We start from the raw sequence: 25,247 nt of genomic DNA on the forward strand, positions 1-25,247 counted from the left end.
CCTCTATAAGGTCACCCCTCAGCCTCTGACGCTCCAGGGCAAACAGCCCCAGCCTGTTCAGCCTCTCCCTGTAGGTCAGATCCTCCAACCCTGGCAACATCCTTGTAAATCCTTTCTGAACTCTTTCAAGTTTCACAATATCATTCCGATAGGAAGGAGACCAGAATTGCATGCAATATTGCAACAGTGGCCTAACCAATGTCCTGTACAGTCGCAACATGACCTCCCAACTCCTGTACTCATTACTCTGACCTATAAAGGAAAGCATACCAAATGCCTTCTTCACTATCCTATCTACCTGCGACTCCACTTTCAGGAGCTATGAACCTGCACTCCAAGGTCTCTTTGTTCAGCAACACTCCCTAGGACCTTACCATTAAGTGTGTAAGTCCTGTTAAGATTTGCTTTCCCAAAATGCAGCGCCTTGCATTTATCTGAATTAAACTCCATCTGCCACCTCTCAGCCCATTGGCCCATCTGGTCCAGATCCTGTTGAAACCTGAGGTAACCCTCTTTGCTGTCCACAACACCTTCAATTTTGGTGTCATCTGCAAATTTATTAACTGTACCTCTTATGCTCGCATCCAAATCATTTATGTAAATGACAAAAAGTAGAGGACCCAGCACCGATCCTTGTGGCACTCACTGGTCACAGGCCTCCAGTCTGAAAAACAACCCTCCACCACCACCCTCTGTCTTCTACCTTTAAGCCAGTTCTCTATCCAAATGGCTAGTTCTCCCTGTATTCCATGAGATCTAACCTTGCTAATCAGTCTCCCATGGGGAACCTTGTCGGAAGCCTTACTGAAGTCCATATAAGTCACATCTACTGCTCTGCCCTCATCAATCCTCTTTGTTACTTCTTCAAAAAACTCAATCACGTTTGTGAGACATGATTTCCCATGTACTGACTATCCCTAATCAGTCCTTGCCTTTCCCAATACATGTTCATCCTGTCCCTCAGGATTCCCTCCAACAACTTGCCCACCACCGAGGTCAGGCTCAAAGGTCTATAGTTCCCTGGCTTGTCTTTACCGCCCTACTTAGACAGTGGCACCACGTTTGCCAACAGTCGCCTAACCAATCTTCCGGCACCTCACCTGTGACTATCGATGATACAAATATCTCAGCAAGAGGCCCAGCAATCACTTATCTAGCTTCCCACAGAGTTCTTGGGTACACCTGATTAGGTCCTGAGGATTTATCCACCTTTACCCATTTCAAGACATCCAGCACTTCCTCCTCTGTAATCTGGACATTTTGGAAGATGTCACCATCTATTTCCCGACAGTCTATATCTTCCATATCATTATCCACAGTAAATACTGATACAAAATATTCATTTAGTATCTCCCCCATTTTCTGTGGCTCCACACAAAGGCCGCCTTGCTGATCTTTGAGGTGCAGTATTCTCTCCCTAGTTACCCTTTTATCCTTAATGTATTTGTAAAAACCCTTTGGATTCTCCTTAATTCTATTTGCCAAAGCTATCTCATGTCCCCTTTTTGTCCCCCTGATTTCCTTCTTAAGGATACTCCTACTTTCTTTATACTCTTCTAATGATTCACTCGATCTATCCTGTCTATACCTGACATATGCTTCCTTCTTTTTCTTAACCAAACCCTCAATTTCTTTAGTCATCCAGCATTCCCTCTACCTACCAGCCTTCCCTTTGCTTCGATTTTTGGGACTAAGTGGATTCTACTGGAGGTTTGTTCCAAACCTCAGCAGCGTAATGGCACCACTAACAGATTTACTGAAGAAGAACACAAAATTTCAGTGGACAGAAGAATGCCAGGAGGTTTTTGACAATTTAAAAGCAGTATTAACCACCACACCAGTTTTAGCTACACCAACGTTTTAAAAGCCCTTCAAAGTTGCTATCGATACCTGCCACATAGGAGTTGGAGATCTACTGCTATAGGAAGACATCAAAGAGTGTGGTGCTGGAAAAGCACATCTGGTCAGGCAGCATCCGAGGAGCCGGAGAATCAATGTTTTGAGCATAAACTCTTCATCAGGAAGAACTACAGGCAAATGATGGTGGAATTGAACTGCCAGTTGGATACTTTTCAAAGAAACTCAACACCCACCAGAGAAGATACTCTACTAATGAAAATGAATCATTGAGTTTGGTACAGGTCTAACAACATTTTAGTGTTTATGTGACGAACAATGTGTTGGAGACAATTGTGTACATGGATCACAATCCTATTACATTCTTGGAACAATTTAAAGAATATGAGACTATTTCATTGGAGTCTTTTGTTACAGACTTTTAATTTACAAATTGTACATGTGAATGTGATAGCAGATGTCATTTTCACTAATTTAATAAATAAAGTATAGATAAGATTGAACAGATACCAATGTTATTTCTTTGTGTGCAGAAATTAGCATGAACTTAGATTATTGACTTATGTATTTTCTTGTAATGAGAGTTAAGAATTAGAAAAAAAAGAAGCCATGTTTTCATTATGATGGTTTTTTTTTTCTTAAGGGGGGAGGTGTTATGAATTGAAGGTGTGTAGTGTACCTTTAAGAGAGAGTGAAAGCTGTTTTGCACTGAGAACTTACAGGCACCTGTCATGTCATTAACTAGCTGTCTCAGAGTGTACTGGAAAATTGAAAACATGTAATATTTGGCTGTGAAACAAATACTTGAGTTTTGGTTGCTGAAGTTAGCTGAATTTGAATTTAGCCAATCAGTTTAAATTATGCCCCAGGATACTAAACCCAATTGAATTTGAATCTATTGCTTTTGCCAACTTCAAACCAATGCGACAATTGATGTTAGGCGTACAAAGAAGCAGACATATTGAAAGTTAGACTGTGATCTTAACTGCCATCGACAGAGTAACTGCCAACAAAACACTCTCTATCAGAGGCATCTTTTTCATATGAAACATCTTCGAAGTTAAAGATAAAGACAACCTAAGGAAATCTGCAGCTGAAAGAAGACAGACACCGACGATGGCAGCCACTGTTTGATTTTTAAATTAACTTGATGTAATTTTAAACGGCCTTTTATTGGAACATTATATTGTTATAGAGTTAGAGGTGAATAAAAAAAAGAGAAAGGTTGCTTAGAGTTGTAAATAGTTGTTGCTTAATGATCACTTTTAGAGTTAAAGAATAAATTGATGTTTTTTCTTTAGATAGTGGAATTTGGGAATTCTCTGTCACTCACAATTTAACCGATTACAAGGCGAGATGGGCTGTTCTGGCTGTTTGGTTTAATTAGCAAATGGGTTCACCGCCATGTCATAACACTGACCTTATCCACCCTGGTCCAACACCAGCAATTCCACATCATGGAATAGTCAATGTGAAGGGTTTGAGAGAGCAATACATCTAAGACAGCTTTTTAGCCAGTATGTAGAAGGCCTTGAAGGAGAGAGGGTGATCATGGACTTAATCTTAGGTAAGTTGGACTAGGGGTTGACCAATCAGCAGAAGAACACTTTACAGTTGGTGATCCTAACTCCATTAGATTCAAGATTGTTATGCAAGGGAGAGGGGTGGAACTGAAATCAAAGTTTTCAACTGAGGAAGGCCAATTTTGATAAAATCAGATATGATCTAAATTAAATCTTTCATTAACTAGCAAATACAACAAAAATGTCTTCCCCTTTACATTTGGCACATTTGGGGCATCACAGTCCATGATCACACCCTGAAGTTCATTTCTGCAGTCACACAACTTTGAAAATTCTTTGCTTCGAAAAGTCTCTCACCAACATGCTGCTTCGGTATTTGTTTCTTCACAATAGTAGCTTTCTTGCATCTGAGAAAGACTGTGAAAAGGTGTTGAACCTTTTAAATGAGGTTGTCTGGAACTGAAAACAAATTGTGCTGGTCAGACAGCATCCCTGGAGAAAGAGCATGGTAACGTTTCTGGTTACTGCCAGCATCTGCTGTAGTTTGCTCCAACTGGAGATTATCTTGAAGGAGCTCTCCACGTGAAAACTGATCAGTCAGGCAACCATGTAAATGTCAGGTTAGTTGAGTCTGAGGCAGAGTGCCAGGGTTAGAGGTTGGAGAAGACGAGAGAGTGAGCTCTGGATTAACTCAGACACAAGGTGGAGGTGAGGGGTAGTGAAAGGCAGGAGAAGCGTCAGCAGAGACTTAAAGCCGACCTACAGACTGTCCCAGTCGCAAGGAGTAGGGGAGAGAAAGGAGAGAATGACTGTCTCAGGTGAGAGTCCGGGTTTGGGCCGAAAGGCCGTAACCTGTAATCCCATGAATGTGAAATGTAATGGCATTAAATGCTGAAAGGATTTGCAAAATGCAAAATTCCTGAAGAAGGGCTTATGCCCGAAACGTCGATTCTCCTGTTCCTTGGATGCTGCTTGACCTGCTGTGCTTTTCCAGCAACACATTTTCGGCATTAAATGCTGAAAGTACAACTCAATATTAATATTGCAAACGTGACTCTCAAAGCCATGCACTAACTCCACCCCTCGGTGGGCGGGGATTCACTGGGAGGGCGGGTTCCCGCACTAACTCCACCCCTCGGTGGGCGGGGATTCACTGGGAGGGCGGGTTCCCGCACTAACTCCACCCCTCGGTGAGCGGGGATTCACTGGGAGGGCGGGTTCCCGCACTAACTCCACCCCTCAGTGGGCGGGGATTAGCTGGGAGGGCGGGTTCCCGCACTAACTCCACCCCTCAGTGGGCGGGGATTCACTGGGAGGGCGGGATCCCGCACTAACTCCACCCCTCGGTGGGCGGGGAGTCACTGGGAGGGCGGGTCCCCACACTAACTCCACCCCTCAGTGGGCGGGGCTTCACACGGAGGGCGGAGACAAGCACACCGTCTGTTCCTCAGTGGCCGGAGCTACAGTCGGAGGGCGGGTTCCCACACTAACTCCACCCCTCAGTGGGCGGGACGTCACTCGGAGGGCGGGGACATGCACACTGTCTGTCCCTCAGTAGACGGGGCTTCACTCGGAGGGCGGGGACATGCACACTGTCTGTCCCTCAGTAGACGGGGCTTCACTCGGAGGGCGGGGACATGCGCACTGTGTGTGCCTCAGTGGGCGGGGCTTCACTCGGAGGGCGGGGACGTGCACACTGTCTTTCCTCAGTGGGCGGGGCTTCACTCGGAGGGCGGAGACATGCACAGACTCTGTCCCTAAGTGGGCGGGGATTCACTCAGTGGGCGGGGCCCCTCACGAAACGGGCGGGGCCCGGCGGTGGTGTCGCCGCTCGGCAAGATGGCGGAAGAGAGCCAGGCCTTGTCCTCGGAGCCGCTGAGCGCTGCGCTGTTGCCCGCTGAGCCGCTCCTACTAATCTTCAGCTTCCTAGATCATACAGACCTGGTCAGGTATTTTGGGCCTCTATTGTTTGTAATTTTTATTAATGACTTGGATGAGGAGATTGAAGGATGGGTCAGCAAGTTTGCAGATGACACAGAGGTTGGAGGTGTCGTTGACAGTATAGAGGACTGTTGTAGGCTGCAGCGGGACATTGACAGGATGCAGAGATGGGCTGAGAGGTGGCAGATGGAGTTCAACCTGGATAAATGCGAGGTGATGCATTTTGGAAGGTCGAATTTGAAAGTTGAGTACAAGAATCCTATCCTTAGTAGTGTGGAGGAACAGAGGGATCTTGGGGTGCAGGTACATAGATCCCTTGAAATGGTCACCCAAGTGGACAGGGTTGTTAAGAAAGCATATAGTGTTTTGGCTTTCATTAACAGGGGTATTGAGTTTGAGTCGTGAGATCTTGTTGCAGCTCTATAAAACTTTGGTTAGACTGCACTTGGAATACTGCGTCCAGTTCTGGTCGCCCTATTATAAGAAAGATGTGGATGCTTTGGAGAGTGTTCAGAGGAGGTTTACCAGGATGCTGCCTGGACTGGAGGGCTTACCTTATGAGGAGAGGTTGACTGAGCTCGGACTTTTTTCATTGGAGAAAAGGAGGAGAAGAGGGGACCTAATTGAGGTACACAAGGTAATGAGAGGCATAGATTGAGTCGATAGCCAGAGACTATTTCCAAGGTCAGAAATGACTAACACGAGTGGTCATAGTTTTAAGCTGGTTGGAGGAAAGTATAGATGGGATGTCAGAGGCGGGTTCTTTACACAGAGTTGTGAGAGCATGGAATGCGTTGCCAGCAGCAGTTGTGGAGGCAGGTTCATTGGGGACATTTAAGAGACTCCTCGACATACATATGGTCACAGAAATTTGAGGGTGCATACATGAGGATCAGTGGTCGGCACAACATCGTGGGCTGAAGGGCCTGTACTGTTCTATGCTCTATGTATAGAGTGCGGTACGGAGGGGAAATGGGAATGTCAGGATCAGGTATGGTAACGGAGTCAGGGGTGGACAGTGAAAGGAGCGATGTGGGGGCGGGGCGGGTGGGGTGTGGAGGCCGACACAGAGACAGAGATGGCGTGGGCAGGGAAACAGGGCCCTGAGTTCACTTATCGTCATTCCACAGGTACTGATGCAGTTCATGTTCAAATGTGGTAAGATCTGGACAATATCTAGGCTTGGGCCGAAAGTGAGAAGTAACACGCAAACACCAATTCAAATAAGAGGCAGTGTAACCACCAGCCCCTTGACATTCAATGGTATTGTTATCACTGAATCCAAACTTTCGGATTCCTGGGCTTACCATTGACCAGAAACCCAACTGGATTTGCCACACAAATGCAGTGGCTACAAGAGCATACCAATGCTACAATGAGTAATCTTACCTTGTGACTTTCCAAAGCCTCTTTGCAAAAGTCAAGACTGTGATGGGATATTCCCTACTTGCCTGGATGGGTACAGCCCCAGCACTCAAGAAGGTTTACACCATCCAGGACAAACACAGCCCACTTGAATGGCACCACGTCGACTCCCTCCACTATCAATGCTCAGTGTCAACAGAAAGTATGAGCTGAAGAATGCTGTGCAGAAATTCGCCAGAGCTTCTTGGCATCTTCCAAGCCCACAAATACTACTACACAGAGTGACAAGGGCTATAGATGCATGGCAACACTTACCAGCTATATGTTATCCTCCAAGCCACTCATCAGCCTGACTTGGGGAATATATTGTTGTTCCTTAAGTGTTGCAGGGTCAGAATCCTGGAGCTGTGCCACTAACAGCTTTTTGGGCATTCCTATATCCCAAGAGTGACAGTTGTTCAGGAAAACAGCTCACCATCACCTTTTCAAGGGCAACAATGGATGGGTAATAAATGCCGAGCACTCTGGCATTCTGTAAAAAGACAAGAGAGCGAGCTCTGGATTAACTCAGACACAAGGTGGAGGTGAGGGGTAGTGAAAGGGAGGAGGAGAGAATGTAATGGAGATAAAGAGGAAGAGTGTGAGAGTGGTGTGAAAGGGAAGGAGAAGGAGGTTGAGAGAGGAAGAATGTGAGCGAGAGGGTGAGGATAAAAAAGTGAGATAGAGGAGAGAGAGGGGTGAGAGGTAAAAGGGTAAAGGGTGCAAAGGCAGCAGGATGGGGAATGAGAGGTTGGCACAGGGTAAGTGGGCAGAAAAGTCAGTAAGGAAGAGGCACCAGTACGAAATGAAAGGGGAAGGAGATAGAGATAGCTAGAGACATTTATCCGGACATTAGAATAACAACTTTGGATGTGGATGAGAGAGCTGCTGCATGACAGAGTGACCACAGATTTTCTCACATACAGGGGAAAAATGCCTGGTTCAGAAGCTTAGAATGAGATGGAGCTTGAATTTGCAGGCTGGCATGTTCCATGTTGGCTTTCAAAAATCCAGACACAATTCACAGAAGCTTGTGTAAGGGTGAACTGATGATGCGTAGAGTGCAGATAGGGCGGGTGGAGACATGCAGCTGGTACTGGATGGGCGGACTTACACAGCACAGATAAGGGAGGTGGATTTCTGTTGCCTGGACAGGGTTTGGTGGATGCATGTCATCAGAACAGGGCGGCTGAATACATATCACCAGGATAGGGCAGGTGGATGTACTAAGCTGGGATGGGACTGGTGGGTACATGCTGAGTGGATATACAGAACTGGGATGGGACTGGTGGGTACTTGCTGAGTGGATATACAGAGCTGGGATGGGACTGGTGGGTACTTGCTGAGTGGATATACAGAGCTGGGATGGGACTGGTGAGTACATGCTGAGTGGATATACAGAGCTGGGATGGGACTGGTGGGTACATGCTGAGTGGATATACAAAGCTGGGATGGGACTGGTGGGTACATGCTGCTGGGATAAGGCAGGTGGATAATCTAGCAAGGATGCGGCATGGGCTACAAGCTGGTGGAAACACAGATTCAGGGTGGAACTGGTGGACACACACACAGCTAGGATGGGGCATGTGGATACATAGAGTCTGAATTGGACTGATGGATCTACAGCCAGGAATGGTGGCTACCCATGCTGCCGGGATAGAGTAGGTGGAGACATGCTGCCAGGATCAGGATGGTGGCAGAGTTGGGCTGGGTCAGTTGGATACACACCTGAGATGGGTCAGCTAGATCCACAGAGCCAAGATGGAATTGATGGATACAAGCAGCCGTGATGGATTAAATCGATGTGCACAGCCAGGACGGGGCAGATTGGTGCACAAAGCTGGGATGGATCTTTTGGAACCCCACTCACCATCTTCAGAAGGCTAGTAGAGAAATATTTGAAGAAGAAATATTTGTCGGTATCTGAAGGGAGAGTGATGGAATAGGCATGAACAAAGTTTCTCTGCAAAGGAGCTGGCACACATTTGACGGGCTGCACTGTTCTATGATTGGGCAATGAAGGTTGAAGCACAAATTAGGCCATGCAAACCATGGAGTGAGGTTGAAGTGGGAGAGGATGATGCCAACAGGAAGAAACAGATGAGAAGGCTAGTTGTTGGCCTGATATTGGCATTAGATTGAATTTCTTCACCAGTATCTTGGTTCAGGCTGATCTTGTGTTTTTGCTTCACCCTTCCAGTTGCCGGTCTGTTTGTCGCAGATTTAATCAACTCTGCAGTCATGACCCCTTGTGGAAGAGGCTCTGTGAGAAGTACTGGTTGCTGACAGCGTAAGTACTGAGGCCAAGGGCTGAAAGAGATGGGGGGGGGGGTGATGTTTGGGGGTGGTTTCCCTGTTTACTAGTAACTGCTCTTTGAGTTGTGCGCTTTACTGGTCATACAGCGCGGAACCAGGTCCAACCTGTCCATGCTGACCAGGTATCCTAATCCGAGCTTGTCCCATTTGCCTGCGTTTGGTCCGTTACCTTTCCTATTCATGTACCTGTCCAAATGTTGGAAGTTTTTAAATGTTGTAGATGTACCTGCCTCTACCACTTCCTCTGGTATCTAATACACAGACTTCTGTGTAAGAAGGTTGACCCCAAGGTCCCTTTTAAATCTTTACCCCTCTCACGTTAAACATATCCAATTTTGGACTCCCCTACACTTGGAAAAAGACGTTAACCAAACCCAAATCTGCTCTTCCAACTCTGCCCTGCATCTCTCTGTTCTTCCAACTCTGCCCTGTACCTCTGATCTTCAGCATCTGCAGTCCTCACTTTCTCCCCGGGAAATCAAGGGATATGGAAAAAGTCAGTAAAAGCAGATACGGAGAATGTCGAATCTTGATCTGATTGACTGATGGAGCAGGCAGGAGGCGTCCATCAGCCCACTTTTTTTCCGATTTCTTGTGGTCTTATGTTCAAGGGATTCAAAATCCCGTGTCATTCTCTCAAATCTGCTCCCATTAACAAATTGGTTGAGAACCAGATGTCACCAGTTTGAGGAAAAGCTACCAATGACTGATGGAAAAGTTCTTTAAAGTGAGCGCTAAAAACCTGGAAGTTCACAAAATGGCAGAAGTAGGTTCAACTGTGGCTCTCATAAGCAAAGTGAATCATTATCAAAGAGAACAAAATTTCAGGGCTATTGGGCAAAACTGGTTCAAGTGATTCCTCGAGTGTAGAAAAGGCCCTTTGGCCCATCAAGTCTGCCCTGACGTAACTACTATTAAAGGCGCACTAATTTCAATTTTCTGCACTTGTCCCATATCCTTGAATGTTATGATATTTGAAGTGCTCATCTAAATAGAATACAGAATCTTATCATAGAATCCCTCCAGTGTGGAAATGGGCCAGTCGGTCCAACAAGTCCACACCGACCCTCCGAAGAATAACCCATCCAGAGCCATTCCCTAACCCTATTACTCTACATTCTCCCCTGACTAATGCACCTAACCTACACATCCCCGAACACTGTGGGCAATTTAGCATGGCCAATCCACCTAACCTGCACATGGATTGTGTGAGGAAATCGGAGCACCCGGAGAAAACCCACACAGAGGCAGGGAGAATGTGCAAACTCCACACAGACAGTCGCCTGAGGCTGGAATCGAACCTGGGTCCCTGGCGCTGTGAGGCTGCAGTACTAACCACTGAGCCACCTTGTTGTATTTTTTAAAAGTTGTAAGGTTTCCTGTCGCCATTATTTTCCCGGGCAGTGCATTCCAGATTCCCACCACTCACTGACTGAAAACATTTTTTCCCTAAAACCTCTCAGAATCTCCTGCCCTTTACCCTAAATCTATGCCCTTTCATAATTTAACCCCTCAATCAAGGTGAACAGTTGCTCTCTCTTCAGGCGAAAGTGTGGACTGCTCTGTGATCTCATTCATCACATTCCGGATGACTGGCTTTTGCCGAGTGTCAATGCTCCTGCTCCTTGGATGCAGCGTGATCTGCTGTCCTTTTCAACTCTGCCCTCTATTCCCCCTGTCCATACCCCTCATGATCTTATACACCTCAATTATGCTCCCCTTCTGTCTTTGCTGCTCTGGATAAAACAATCTAAACCTTTCTCGTCTATCCTTATAGCTCAATTTCTCCATCCCAGGCCACAACCTGATGAAGCTCCTCTGTACTCCCTTCAATGCTATCACATCTAGGAAGTGAGGTGACCACAATTGCACATGGTACTCTAGTTGTGGCCTGACCAATGCTCTGTACAACTCCAACATTACCTGCTTGCTGTTATACTCTGTGTCATGACTGATGACAGCAAGTGCCCCATATGCCTTGTTAGTTATCCTGTTGATGTGCTTCTGCTAACTTCGGAGATCTGTGAATAATTGCCCCAAGATCCCGGTGTTCCTCTAAGCTAGCCAGTGTCCTGCCATTCATTAAATAATCTTTCACCTTATTTCTTCTTCCAAAGTGCATTTCCTCGCACTTACCAGGGTTAAATACCCTCTGCCACTGGTCTGGCCATCTGACCGACACATCTGTATCTTCCTCTAACCTACTGCCAGCTTCACTTTTAATCACTCTGTAAATCTTGGTGTCATGTGCAAATTTTCTGTGCATTCCCGCCACATTTTCTGTATATCTGTATATCACACACTATATTAGTTGTGTACACAATAAACACTAACGGTCCCAATACTGATCCTTCTCGTATCCCACTGGACCCTGGTCTCCAGTCACTCCAACAGTCTTCAGCACTTTGTATCATATTACCACTTCAGTTTCTGATCCATCTTGGCAAGTTTTCCTGAATTCTATGTACTTTAACCTTCTCAGTCAGTCTCCCATATGGGACCTTGTCAAAAGCTTTGCTAAGATTAGATTACTTTAGATTACTTTACAGTGTGGAAACAGGCCCTTCGGCCCAACAAGTCCACACCGACCCGCCGAAGCGCAAACCACCCATACCCCTACATTTACCCCTTTAACCTAACACTACGGGCAATTTAGCATGGCCAATTCACCTGACCTGCACATCTTTGGACTGTGGGAGGAAACCGGAGCACCCGGAGGAAACCCACGCAGACACGGGGAGAATGTGCAAACTCCACAAAGTCAGTCGCCTGAGGCGGGAATTGAACCCGGGTCTCTGGAGCTCTGAGGCAGCAGTGCTAACCACTGTGCCACCTGCTAAAATCCATATTAACTACATCAACTAAACGTCTCTCATTACATTTTCAAAAAATTCTCTCAAATTTGTTGGCATGATCTCCTTTTGACAAAGCCATGCTGACTATCCCTGAATAACCTATGCCTTTCCAAATGGATATTAATTCCCTCCTCCAGAATTTTCTCCTTTATTTTCCTTATCACTAACATGAGACTCACTGGTCTGTAATTTCGTGGTTGATCTATATTGCCCTTCTTAAAAACTGCAACGACATTAGCTATCCTCCAGTTGTCTGGCGCTTCCTCCATGGCCAGAGACGTATTAAACATCTGTCTCAGAGCCCCTGCACTTTTGTGCCTTGCCTCTTATAGCAGCCTGGGATGCAATTCCTCTGGGCCAGGGTATTTATCAGTTTTTAAACCCGAAACAGCCTACAATGTCTCTCTTCCTGTGACAAACTTTTCAAGTTCCTCTCAGTTCCTTTTCCTGAACTCTGTACTTAAATTTTCCTTTTCCAGAGTGAAGACTGAAGTATTCATTCAACACCTTTAAAATATCCAGTGGCTTCACATGTATATTGTCCCCTTAATCTTTAATAGGCCCTAATCTTCCCTGGTTAACCTATTCCCTTTTATGTATCGCTAAAATATCTTAGGATTCCCTTTAATCCTATTTGCAAGTACTTTTTCCATGCCCCCTTTTGCTCTTCTAATTGCTCTATTAAGTTCCCTCCAGCACTTTCTGTATTTGTTGAGGGCCACAGCTGAATTGCTCTCTTTCGACATGCTCAAAGCCATGAGCCTGTTATGGTCGTTATTGCTAAAATGCTTCCCCACTGCCACATCAAACATTTACCTGACTTCTTTCTCCAGAGCCTGATCCATCCATCCATTCCTTGTTGGGCCTTCTATGTATTGATACAAAAAAAACTCTCCGAAATACATTTCAAGAAATCCACTCCTTTAAACCCTTAACACTGTAACAATCCCAATTTATGTTGGAAAAGTTGAAATCCCTTAGAATAAATACCCAGTTGTGACTCTTAGATGCCTTAACTGTCTATATATTTGCTCCTCTATTTCCCGCTGACTCTATGGGGGCCTATAACACACTCTCAGGAAAGTAACTGCCTCCTTAACATTCCTAAGTTATAACTGTAAAGTCTTATTTGAGGACCCTTCCAAGATATCTCTCCTTTATTGCAATAATGCACTCCTACACCATTACCCTTTCTACACCTTCTTCTGCATTGCCCAAATCTCCTTTGATCTGAGTGTTAAGTTGCCAGTCCAGCCCTTCCCTCAATCATGTCTCTGTGATGGCAACAATATCATATTTCCATGTGTCAGTCCACACCATTAACTCATCAAGTTTACCCATTAAATCCCTAGCATTGAAGGACAGAATATCCAGCCTTGTTTTACTTTCTTGACAGTCAACGTAGCTGAACTAACTCTGACTTGCAGAGTTGTTCTGCAGAGAGTTAGCTTAGATGTGACAGAATACATGTCAGTTTGCTGTCCTGTCAGCAGACATCCTATAATTGTCTATCTTTGCAGCTTGTGTTTGTGCAAATGTGCGTGTGCATGTGCAGGCATGTGTGCTTGGGAGTCAGTGTATGCTTGTGCGCTTGGGAGTCAGTGTATGCTTGTGCAAGTGTGTACTAAATGTTTGTAACAGGGGATGAGAGTGTTTTGTGTATGTGTGAGCTTTTGTTGTCTATTGCATTTCCGCATGGCTAAAAGTTTGGTTCACTGAATGTGTACCACTCACATCTTCTTGATGGTTTTTTTGCCAGGGAGGATAAAATGCAGCGGAATGTATGTTGGATGGAGCTTTTCCGCCAGTTCTACTGTGACTTGGGTCGCTACATTGATCACTACAGCCAGTTGAAAAAGGCCTGGCAGGATTTGAAAGAATACCTGGGGTGGAGATGTCCTCGCATGATTACCTCTTTGAATGGTAACTGTAACAGACTAGCCATTTATACTATAGAGTGGTGAGATAGGGATAAGGTGAAATGGTAACGAGAATGGGCTGGTCAGCGAGAGGAGGCTGGTGTAGTGATCTCAAGGAATGAGCTGCAGACTCAGCTAGACTTCATTGATATCTGTCCATGCGTGAAGTCAACATCACTCCTTTGTATACCTCACTGGGTTACAGAGAATGAGGAGATGTTCGATGTATTAGTGAGAGCAGTGGGAGATGGGCAGAGAGTGGAGGAAGAATTTCAGAGAGTCAAATGAGTGAGGAGCTGAGATGAGATGGGATGGTGAATTAAGGAAGATGGAAAGAGAACTGGTCTGGTCTCTTGAACTGTTATCTATTTTATTAGTGTACTTCCCATGTAATGTCTATGCATTAATGTCTTGTTTGTGTTTTGTCTGCGTACTAACAGCTGTTATTTGTGTATTGTCTGTATCTTACTGCACTGTTTGTTTGTGTGTGTATTGCTGTGCCATTTGTGTATTGTCTGTATTATAGAATCATAGAACCCCGCAGTGCAGAAAGAGTTTGTTCAGCCCATGGTGTCCTCACTAACCCTGTGAAGATCATCCCACTCTGACCCTACCCTATCCCTGTAATCCTGGAGTTAGAATGGCTCTCCCACCTGGCCTGCTCGTCCTTGAACATTATGGGCAGTTTAGTATGGCCAACCTGCCTAACCTACACATCTTTGGACTGAGTGTGGAAACGAGCATGGGGAGAATGTCCAGATTTTAAACAATCACCCAAGGCCGGAATCAAACCTAGGACCCTGGCACTCTGAGGCAGCAGTGCTAACCATGATGCCATTTAACCACGTTTACTGTCTATTTCTGTATTGTCTGTATATATGTTACTGTGCTATTTACGTAGAGTCTGTATTATTACTGTTTGCGTATTATTATTTTACTGTCTGTATACTACTGCACTATTTGTGCATTGTATGTTACGACACTGTTTGTGTATTATCTGTGTATTTTTGGGTTTGTGTATGAATGACTGTGTCTGTATATTGTTGAGTACAGTTGATTTATCATTTGTGTATTACTGCGTATTATTGTATATGTTATTGCTATAGTTGATTTATTTTCTATTACTGTTTGTATATTGTATGCACTTGTATGTGATTTGTTTGTAGATTGTGTACTATTGAATATTGTTGATATATTCTCATTGTATGAAAAGCTGAACTAGTTTCTGACGCCTGGCCTCCTCCTTTGCAGTGGGTTTGACTGAAGAAGAGCTGGATGCCGTCGAACGGCGAATTCAGTTCAAGCTCCCCAATGATTATCGTTGTTCCCTTCGCATTCATAATGGGCAGCGACTGGTCGTCCCTGGGTAAGATACAACTGAGCTGTGAGTACATTGAGTTGTACTCAGTTTTGCAGCATGCTTCGTGGAAGGTTGCATTCTTAGCTTTTTGCTATATATACTGAGGGTATTGTCCTCTGGTGTATATACAGATAGTCATGTATCTGTGTATACAAGGGGGCATAGCTTTAAATTAAGGGGGGTAGGTATAGGACAGATGTTAGGGGTAGGTTCTTTACTCAGCGAGTCGTGAGTTCATGGAATGTCCTGCCAGTAGCAGTGGTGGACTCTCCCTCATTATGGGCACTTAAGCGGGCATTGGATAGGCATATGGAGGATAGTGGGCTAGTGTAGGTTAGGTGGGCTTGGATTGGCGCAACATCGAGGGCCGAAGGGCCTGTACTGCGCTGTATTCTTCTATGTTCTATGTTCTATGTTTCTCAGTTCCTCATGGACTATGTGTGCATAGGGCTTCATGCTCTTGGTTCCACAATGGATGTACAGATGGTCGCGTTCTCGGTTCCTCACTGTCCGTACAGAAGGTCGCGCTCTCGGTTCCTCGCTGTCCGTACAGAAGGTCACGTTCTCGGTTCCTCGCTGTCCGTACGGAAGGTTGCGTTCTCGGTTCCTTGTTGTCCATATGGAAGGTCGCGTTCTCGGTTCCTCGCTGTGTGTACAACCGAAGTGGGGTTGGCTGCCAGCCTTTGGCTTGGGGATTCTTTCTGCCCTCTCTGGAACTGGAAAATTTGTCTGATTTTGTTCTTAGTTTCTTGCCTTCTGGAGATTTTCTCTGTTTGTACATGCATCTTTGAAGCTTGCGTATGTGGCACTCATAAAAATGAAACCTCCTTGCTTACAATGGTGGCATGGTTTCTGTGTCTTAAAGAAATCCATACCGAGCAGTTTGATTACTCGAATGAAAAACAATCCAAATTCTTCAAATTTGTCCCTGACCTGATCTGCCCTGGAGATTATTATACCAGCCCCTATTTTGCAAGACCAAATAACTGGACTTCAACCTCTTTGCACAAGTCGCAAGCAGGGCTGAACTGAATGGATTCCTTCCTATCTTGACCCTAACTTTTGTCACCTTGTCCAGCGTCTTGTCACCTTCATCTGTGCTTCCCTCCTGCATTGTCTGCCAATTCAACACATCCAGATTCTGGAGATCACCTCTTCCCTGTTCACCACAATCCCTTGACTCCCCAAACTCCATCTGGCCATCCTGAAGATTCCCTGCTGTTTCCTTACCTGAGCTGCCGCGTGGTCCTCATCCACCTCCAGCCTCTTGCTTCTGACTGAGCTCGTTGTCAGCAAGGCACTTGGTGATTTTTTTTCCCAAAACAAACTCCTGGAAATCTGAAGTAGCAAAAATAATTACTGGATATTCGCAGCAGGTCAGACAGTATCTGTGGAAGGAAAGTATTCACATTTGTAGCACTTAGAACTGGTCCAATTTAGGAGGTGGGTGGCTCCCAGCCACTGGATTGGGGATTCTTCCTGCCCTCTCTGGAACTGGAAAACCTCACTCATTTTGTTCTCAATTTCTTCTTGGATTTAACCAGGGACAAAAGGAAAGCTGAAATTGTAATGGAGTTGGTCTGTCTTTAACTCATCCCTTCCCTTCCTCAACTGCTGCACCTCCGTTTTCCAGTAATGGCTTGTCAACTAACATTCATCGCAAACCCACTAATTCCCACTAAACCCACTAACCCTCGGCGACGTTTCCTTCCATCCAGCTCCCTGGAAAGACTCTGTGCCATTCTCTCAGTTTCGATTTGTCCCATTTTTGCTTGCAATCCTTCCTCTTCCCACCCACAAACTTTTGATGGTTTCTCCTTGGTCCTCATCTTCTGCCTCACCTGCCTTGGCATCTAAATGAGCACCTGCCAAGTTAATGCTGTAAGTTCAAATCCCTCCATGATAAATGAAATTTGAATTCCTTTGATAAATCTGGGATTGAAAACTAGTCTAATGGTGACTATAAAACCATTCTCATAAAAAGTCACTATTGTCCTTTTGGGAAGGAAATCTGCTGTCCTTACTAGTCATGCCTTCGTGTGACTTCAGACCCATAGCCATGTGACTGATTGATTGGTTCTGAATTGACCTGTGAGAGATTAGAAATGAGCCAAGCTGTGCCAAGCCAATAGTGTCCACACTCCTGAACAAATTATGACAGTTCATCATCCTAATTCATGAACCACAGTAAACGTTATATTATCAATCATCTTTGAGACAGGATGTGTGCCAGTTGATCAGTATTCTGGATAATCAAGGAACCTACATTTATCCATTTAAAAACACAGACTAACGAATAGAAGCATAATGCAGGGGGCATCACTGTTTTATTTAATTTACAGCATTAATCATTTAAATAATAATGCAGTTTTGCCTTAAGTAAAAGTTAACAGCAGAGAGCCTTCTCACCCACACCCTTGACTGTCTAATTGGACATCGAGGAGAAATTGACTTGAAATTGAATCATAGAACATAGAACAATACAGCACAGAACAGGCCCTTCGGCCCACGATGTTGTGCCGAACATTTGTCCTAGCTTAAGCACCCATCCATGTACATATCCAATTGCCACTTAAAGGTCACCAATGATTCTGACTCTGCCACTCCCACAGGCAGCGCATTCCATGCCCCCACCACTCTCTGGGTAAAGAACCTACCCCTGACATCTCCCCGATACCTTCCACCCTTCACCTTAAATTTATGTCCTCTTGTAACACTCTGTTGTACCCGGGGAAAAAGTTTCTGACTGTCTACTCTATCTATTCCTCTGATCATTTTATAAACCTCTATCAAGTCACCCCTCATCCTTCTCCGTTCCAATGAGAAAAGGCCTAGCACGCTCAACCTATCCTTGTACGACCTATTCATCATTCCAGGCAACACCCTGGTAAATCTTCTCTGCACCCTCTCCAAAGCTTCCACATCTTTCCTAAAGTGAGGCGACCAGAACTGCACACAGTACTCCAAATATGGCCTAACCAAAGTCCTGTACAGCTGTAACATTACTTCACGACTCTTGAATTCAATCCCACTGCTAATGAATGCTAGTACACCATAGGCCTTCTTACAACCTCTATCCACCTGAGTGGCAACTTTCAAAGATCTATGAACTTAGACCCCAAGATCCCTCTGCTCCTCCACCTTACTAAGAACTCTACCGTTAACCCTGTATTCCGCATTCTTATTTGTCCTTCCAAAATGGACAATCTCACACTTGGCAGAGTTGAACTCCATCTGCCATTCCTCAGCCCAGTTCTGCATCATATCTAAGTCCCTTTGCAGCCGATAACAGCCCTCCTCATTATCCACAATTCCTCCAATCTTCGTATCATCTGCAAATTTACTGACCCACCCTTCGACTCCCTCTTCCAAGTCATTAATAAAAATTACAAACAGCAGAGGACCCAGAACTGATCCCTGCGGAACTCCACTTGTAACTGGGCTCCAGGCTGAATATTTACCATCAATAGTTGATATTTCATGTGACCATTCAATTGAACAGCAAATATATTTACATTGAGGTAGATACATTTTAATAAATTATAATAATTGGACAGAATAATACTGTAAAGCTCATGGTATTTGAGGTTGATAATTTTTTGCCAGTTTATCGAGGATGCTAGTTCATAACGGTGCCAGTTAAAACAAAGTTTGTTGTGTTACTCTCTCCAGCATTTATAGGTGATATGTCACAGTCAGGCGTCTGATGTATTTTAGTTCTGTGTTCAGGACTGAAGGCAAACTGATGCTCTCTCCTCCGCTCCCTCTTTCCCCTCTCACCCAACCCTCTACACATGACAGGTTGATGGGCAGCATGGCGCTTTCTAGTCACTACCGCTCTGAGGATCTCTTGGACATTGAGACGGCCGCTGGGGGTTTCCAGCTGCGCAAAGGTTTGAAGCACTGCCTCCCGCTGACGTTCTGCATTCACACTGGGCTCAGCCAGTATATGGCGCTGGACGAGGTGGAAGGCCGCAAACCAAGTGACATCTTCTACCACTGTGCGGTAAGCACGACTGTGATGCCAGGTGAATATTTCTCCACCACCTTGCAGCTGCTACAAAGGGCTATACAATCAGTGACATATCGATGAACTAGGAACAGGCCATCAGGACTACTTCATCATGCAATGTGATCATGGTTGATCTGTTTGTGTTCTATACTCCGCATTCCTGTCCACTCCCAATAACCTTTAATTTCCCTCGCAAATTAGAATCTGGTCACTTCTGTTAAAAATAAAGTTAAAAATCACACAACACCAGGTTATGGTCCAACAGATTTATTTGGAAGTTCAAACTCCTTTGTCACCAGCTACCCGACGAAGGAGCATTGCTCTGGAAGCTTGTACTTTCAAATAAACCTGTTGAATATAACCTGGTGTTGTGTGATTTTTTTTTTTTAAACTGTGTCCATCCCTGTCCAGCACCTCCACATCATGGTTAACTTGACCTTTACACACACTTGTGTGTGGAGCCAGGGGATGTAAGAATATTCTAAATGAAACTTTAGGTTGCTGTTCACTAACAAGGGGACAATATGGGGAAAGAAATTAGGGAGAAGACCAAGAGAGGAAGTAGCAGAGATGCTTGCATACATTTTCAATTCCTCTCTGGCCACAGGAGTGATGCCAGAGGATTAGAGGGCAGCCAGTGAGATACTGATATTCAAGAAGGAAGTAAGGGATAAATCAGGAAATTACAGGCCAGTCAGTCTAGTCTTGGGTGATGGAGTAACTATTGAAAGCAATTCTGAGCAGCAGAATGAATCTGCATTTGGAGAGGAAGGGATTAATCTGGAACATTTAGCATGGTTTTTGTGAGGGGAAGTGACGTCTGACCAACTTGACTGCATGTTTTGAAGAGATAACCAATTCTGTAGATAAGCAAATTTCTTTTAATGACATGAACTTGGACTTCAGCAAGGTTTTAAGTTCCGCATGGGAGATTGGTAGCAAAAGTTAGTCTGTAGGATCTAAGGAAATTTGGCAAATTGATTGCATAACTTGCTGACTGACAGAAAACAGAGCATGATGGTTGTAACAAAGAGGAAAAGGGTTAAACCCCTCTGATAATGAAACCGAGACACCAGCCCCAACCGTTACGCAGGCGTAGAAGTTCCCTTCTAACAATCAAACCCGAAACACCCAGAGAAGCCTGCCTTACGCCTCATAATCTGTTAAGAGTAGTTAAATGAAAGGAATCCCTGATCTCCACTTTATAAGTAACAACTTATTTATTTAACCCTAACAGTGAACAAACTAACAGAGTTACTATCAAACCAAACAATTCCCCCCCCCCCCCCCCCCCAAACTACTAACTATTCCCTTATTGAACTAAATTCTATTCGTATGCTGGTTCAATAAACACAAGTCCAACTTATCTTAATCCAAGTAATAAGAAAGCAATAAATTAAAACTTAGTCTCGCAAAGGTCACACAGATTGTGTCTTCTGGAATGCTCTGTCTTTTTCTTTAATCTCTCCAGCCTTGCTTCTGCTGATCCTGCTGTCAGGGATTGTTCCTGAGGAATTTCTTCTAATTCCTTCCTATCCATGTACTTTCCAAATGCCTTTTAAATGTTATTAATGTACCCACTGTAACTACTTCTGGCAGCTTATTCCATATGCATACCACTCTCTGTAAAAGAAAAGTTGTCCCTCAGGTTCCCTTGTATTCTTTCCCCTCTAACCTTAAGCTGATGCCCTCTAGTTCTCCATTCCCCAACCCTGAAAAATAGACTGAGTTCATTTAACCTATCCATGCCCCTCATAACCTGAGACACCTTTATAAGGTCCCCCCTCAGTCTCCTAGGCTGTAAAGAAAAAATCCCTAGCTTGTCCAGCCTCTTCCACAACTCAGACCCCTGAGTCCTAGCAGCATTCTTGTAAATTTCTTCTACACTCCTTCCAGTTTAATAACATCCTTCCAAAGCCAGGTGACCAAAAATCAACACAATACTCCAAGTCAGTCTCACCAAAGCCCTGTAAAACTGCAACATCATTTCCCAACTTCTATACTCAATGCCCTGACTAATGAAAGCCAGTGTGCCAAAACCCATCTTCACTGCCCTGTCTATCTGTGACTCCACTTTCAGAGAACCATGCACCTGATACTCCAAGGTCCCTCTGTTCCACTACACTTGAATGTAGGAGGATTGATCATCAGTTCATTGATGATGCAAAATTGATTTGGTGGTAAATGGTGAGCAAGATAACCTTAGATTACAGGAATCATTGAATCCCTACGGTGTGGAAACAGGCCCTTGGCCCAACGGGTCCACACTAACCCTCCGAAGAGTAACCCACCCAGACCTGTTCCCCTTACTTTATATTTACCCCTGACTAATACACCTAACCTACACATCCCTGAAAACTATAGACAATTTAGCACAGCCAATGTACCTAACCTGCACATCTTTGGATTGTGGGAGGAAATCCACGCAGACATAGGGAGAATGTGCAAACTCCACACAGACAGTCGCCCAAAATTGGAATCGAACCTGTGTCCCTGGCGCTGTGAGGTAGCAGTGCTAATCACTGAGCCACTGTGCTGGATATAGATGGGCTGGTCAGATGGGCTAATTAATGGCAAATAGAATCCAATCCAATAAATGTGAGGTGATAACACTTGGACAGGACAAAGAAGGGAAGAGAAACAGTAGGATACTGGGAAGCACTGAAAATCAAGGAATGTACACATGCTTCAGTCTGTTAAGGTAGATGAAATGATTAAGTAGGCATATGGAATGCTTCTCTTTATTAGTTGAGGCATCAGTTTGAAGAGCAGAGATATTATGTTGGAACTGTACAAAACGTTAACTGGATCTTAGCTAAGATGCTGTATTCAGTTCTGGAATTGAGTAGGAATGTGATACCACTGGAGAGTGTGTAGAAGAGATTTACCAGGATGTTATGTACACTGGGCAAGTATTTTGCAGACCATCCACGTTTTGTCAACAAAATTGACACAAGCTTCTAGTTGCCTCCTCTTTAATACACCACTGTGTTCCCTGGCCAAAATTTCTGTTTCAGGCTTGCTGCAGTGTTATAGTAAGGCTCAGAGCAAACTAGAATAACAGCATTTCATTTTCTGTTTAGGGACCTGCAGCCATCAGATCTCAATATCAAGTTCAATAGTTTTAGAACCACCTTTTATATCTATTACCCACCCATGATATGGGCTGCTTTCAGCATAGCCAACATGTTTTGACCTACTTATTTTCTTGATACCATTCATCCCTTTGTCATTCTCTGCCTGTCTCTGTCTCTCTCTCTCTGGGTTCCATCTCTGCCCAACTCCTTACTGCTTCCCATGAACCGACACCGCACCCCCCCCCACCCCACAAACACCTTGTCTTCGGCATATATACCACCTTTTCCTCCTACTATTGGTTCTGAAGAAGGATCACTGAACCTGAAATGTGAACTCTGCTTTCTCTGCCAGACTTGCTGGGTTTTTCCAGTGGTTTTTGTTTTATCAGGATCTTATTCTAACACGGTGGTGAAACCTTCTGCTAATTAAACCAAACACCTAGAAAACCCCACCTCGCCTCATAATCTGTTAAAATGAGTGACAGAGAACTCCCAAATTTCATTTGTTTAAGAAAATAATATCAATTTATTCCTTAACTCTAAAAGTGAACATTAAACAACACCTATTCACAACTCTAAGACCCCCTTTCTCATAACAGCTTGTTATCTGCCTCCAACTCTATAACAAAAACCCAATCAAGTCTGAGTTTAATTATCCTGAGGCATAATTTAAACTGGTTAAATGCAAATTGTTGTTAAAACAGCAATCAACTCAGGTATGTATTTCACAGCCAAATGTTACATATTTTCAAACTTCCAGTGCAATCTGAAACTGCTAGCTAGTCATATGACAGATGCTTGTAAGCTCTCAGGTGCTTGTAATGCAGTACAGCATTCACTCTCTTAAATGTACAGGACACACTTTCAACTTCATATCACCTCTCCACTTAAGAAAAAAAGAACCATCATAATGAAATGATTTTTGTTTTCTAATTCTTAACCCCATTACAATGAAATACATAAAACATTAATCTAAGTTCATATTAATTTCTGCACACACACACACAAAACATTGGTATCTGTTCAACCTTATCTATACTTTATCCTTTAAATCCACGATAATGCATCTGCTATTACATTTTTATGACTGACATGTACAATTTGTAAATTAAAAGTCTGTAACATAAGACTCCAACTAAATAGTCTTATATTCTTGTTCTTAAATTGTTCCAAGAATATAAGAGGATTGTGGTCCGTGTACACAACTGTCTCTGACACATTGTTTGTCATATAAACATTAAAATGTTGTGAGGCCAGTACCAAACTCAATAATTTATTTTCAGTGGTCGAGAATTTTATCTGGTGGGTGTTGAATTTCTTTCAAAAGTAACCAATTGGCCATTCAATTCCATCATCATCTTCCTATAGCAGTCCAGTTTCAACTGCTATGTGGCTAGCATTGATTGCAACTTTGAAAAATTTCAAAAAAACTTTGTGTAGCTAAAACTGGTGCAGAGGATAATACTGCTTTTAAAATGTCAAATGCCTCCAGGCATTGTTCTGTCCACCAAAACTTTGTGTTGTTATTCAGTAAAGCTGTTAGCGGTGCCACTATGCTGCTGAAGTTGGGAACAAATCTGCAGTAGAATCTGCTTAGTCCCAAACATCGAAGCACCTCTTTCTTTGAGGTTTGTCATAGAAATTCCTTGATGGCCTTCGCCTTGGTATTCCTTGGGGTCAATCTTCCATGTCCCAAGAACGTCACCTCTGCCTTCGCAAATTCTGTTTTCTTTAAGTTTATTACCAGTTTTGCGCTTATTAATTGTTCAAAGAGCTCTGCCAGTTGTACATGTGATCTTTCCATGACTTACTAAAACTCACTACATCATCCAAATAAACTGCATAGTCTGTTAACCCAGCCATAACTGTTCATGAGTCTTTGGGATAGAACAAAGAACAAAGAAAACTTCCAGCATAAGAACAGGCCCTTCGGCCCTCCAAGCCTGTGCCAGTCCAAATCCAATGTCTAGACCTATCGTCCAATTCCTAAGGATCTGTATCCCTCTGCTCCTCACCTATTCATGCATCTGTCCAGACACAACTTAAATTAATATACAGTGCCAGCATCTACTACCTCTGCTAGCAACGTGTTCCAGGCACCTACCACCCTCTGTATAAAGTACTTTCCACGTTTATCCCCTTTTCTGTGTGTATCCCCCTAAATGTGGCAGGTGCGTTCTTCATTCCAGAAGCATCACTTTGAATTGATATAACCCATTTGGGGTTTCAAACACAGAAATGCCTTTCGCATTCTCTGATAAAAGTACCTGCTAATAACCACGCAGTAAGTCCACCTTTTTGGTGTAACTGGCTTGCCCAAATTTCTCTATACAATCCTCCAATCTTGGTATTGGGTATGAGTCTGATATTGTTACGGCATTGACCTTCTGGTAGTCCAAAATCCTTGAGTCCCGTCAGGGTTGGGAACTAACATGATTGTCTAACTCCACTCACTCTGACTTGATTTGATAATATCTTAATTGAGTATCGCATTCACTTCCTTCTGGACCTATGTGGCCTTGGAAGGATTATGTCTGTAGGGGTGTTGTTTATCAGAACAGCATTCCCTACTTCCACCTCATGCACAGTAGCATTAGTCCTCCCCATCTTATTCCTGCATATGTCCCCATAGTGCTGCAACAAACCTTTCACCTGGGTTCTTTGCTCCTGAGACAGATGGCTCACTAACATTTCCACTCCTCAAGGACTTCCTCTTGTTTGATGTATTTTGAGGCACACCAAATTCCACAACATCTGAATTTGATTCCTCACTCTGTGGGGCAGTAACTAGTTCCCTGTGTCTCCAGTTTCCCGTGTCTATTATAGTGAGATTTCAACATATTCACATAACATACCTGATCGTGTTTTTCCTATGCAGCATCTTTATCAGATAGTTTACCTAATTCAACTTTTTTTCAATTTGATAGGGACCATTAAATCTGACTTTGAAGTGATCTCCAACTACTGCTAACAATACTAATAC

At 44.0% G+C, this 25,247-nt stretch overlaps 1 protein-coding gene across 2 annotated transcripts in view; it reads left to right on the top strand.

The window, feature by feature from the left end:
* The first annotated feature begins 5,180 nt into the window (after positions 1-5,180).
* fbxo3 (F-box protein 3) overlaps positions 5,181-25,247 on the top strand; it is a 59,075-nt gene continuing 39,008 nt past the window's right edge. For both annotated transcript variants that reach the window (XM_087996850.1, XM_087996849.1), the window contains exons 1-5: positions 5,181-5,329; positions 8,926-9,015; positions 13,656-13,819; positions 15,067-15,181; positions 18,977-19,181. In XM_087996850.1, coding sequence (XP_087852976.1) covers positions 5,220-5,329; positions 8,926-9,015; positions 13,656-13,819; positions 15,067-15,181; positions 18,977-19,181 — 684 coding nt within the window. In that variant the 5' untranslated portion in view covers positions 5,181-5,219. The remainder of the gene's footprint in view (positions 5,330-8,925; positions 9,016-13,655; positions 13,820-15,066; positions 15,182-18,976; positions 19,182-25,247) is intronic.

Source organism: Chiloscyllium plagiosum, unplaced genomic scaffold (genome assembly GCF_037043375.1).
Source record: "Chiloscyllium plagiosum isolate Xiang-an unplaced genomic scaffold, Cpla_swu_hap1 HiC_scaffold_18, whole genome shotgun sequence".
Classification (NCBI taxonomy): Eukaryota; Metazoa; Chordata; class Chondrichthyes; order Orectolobiformes; family Hemiscylliidae; genus Chiloscyllium; species Chiloscyllium plagiosum.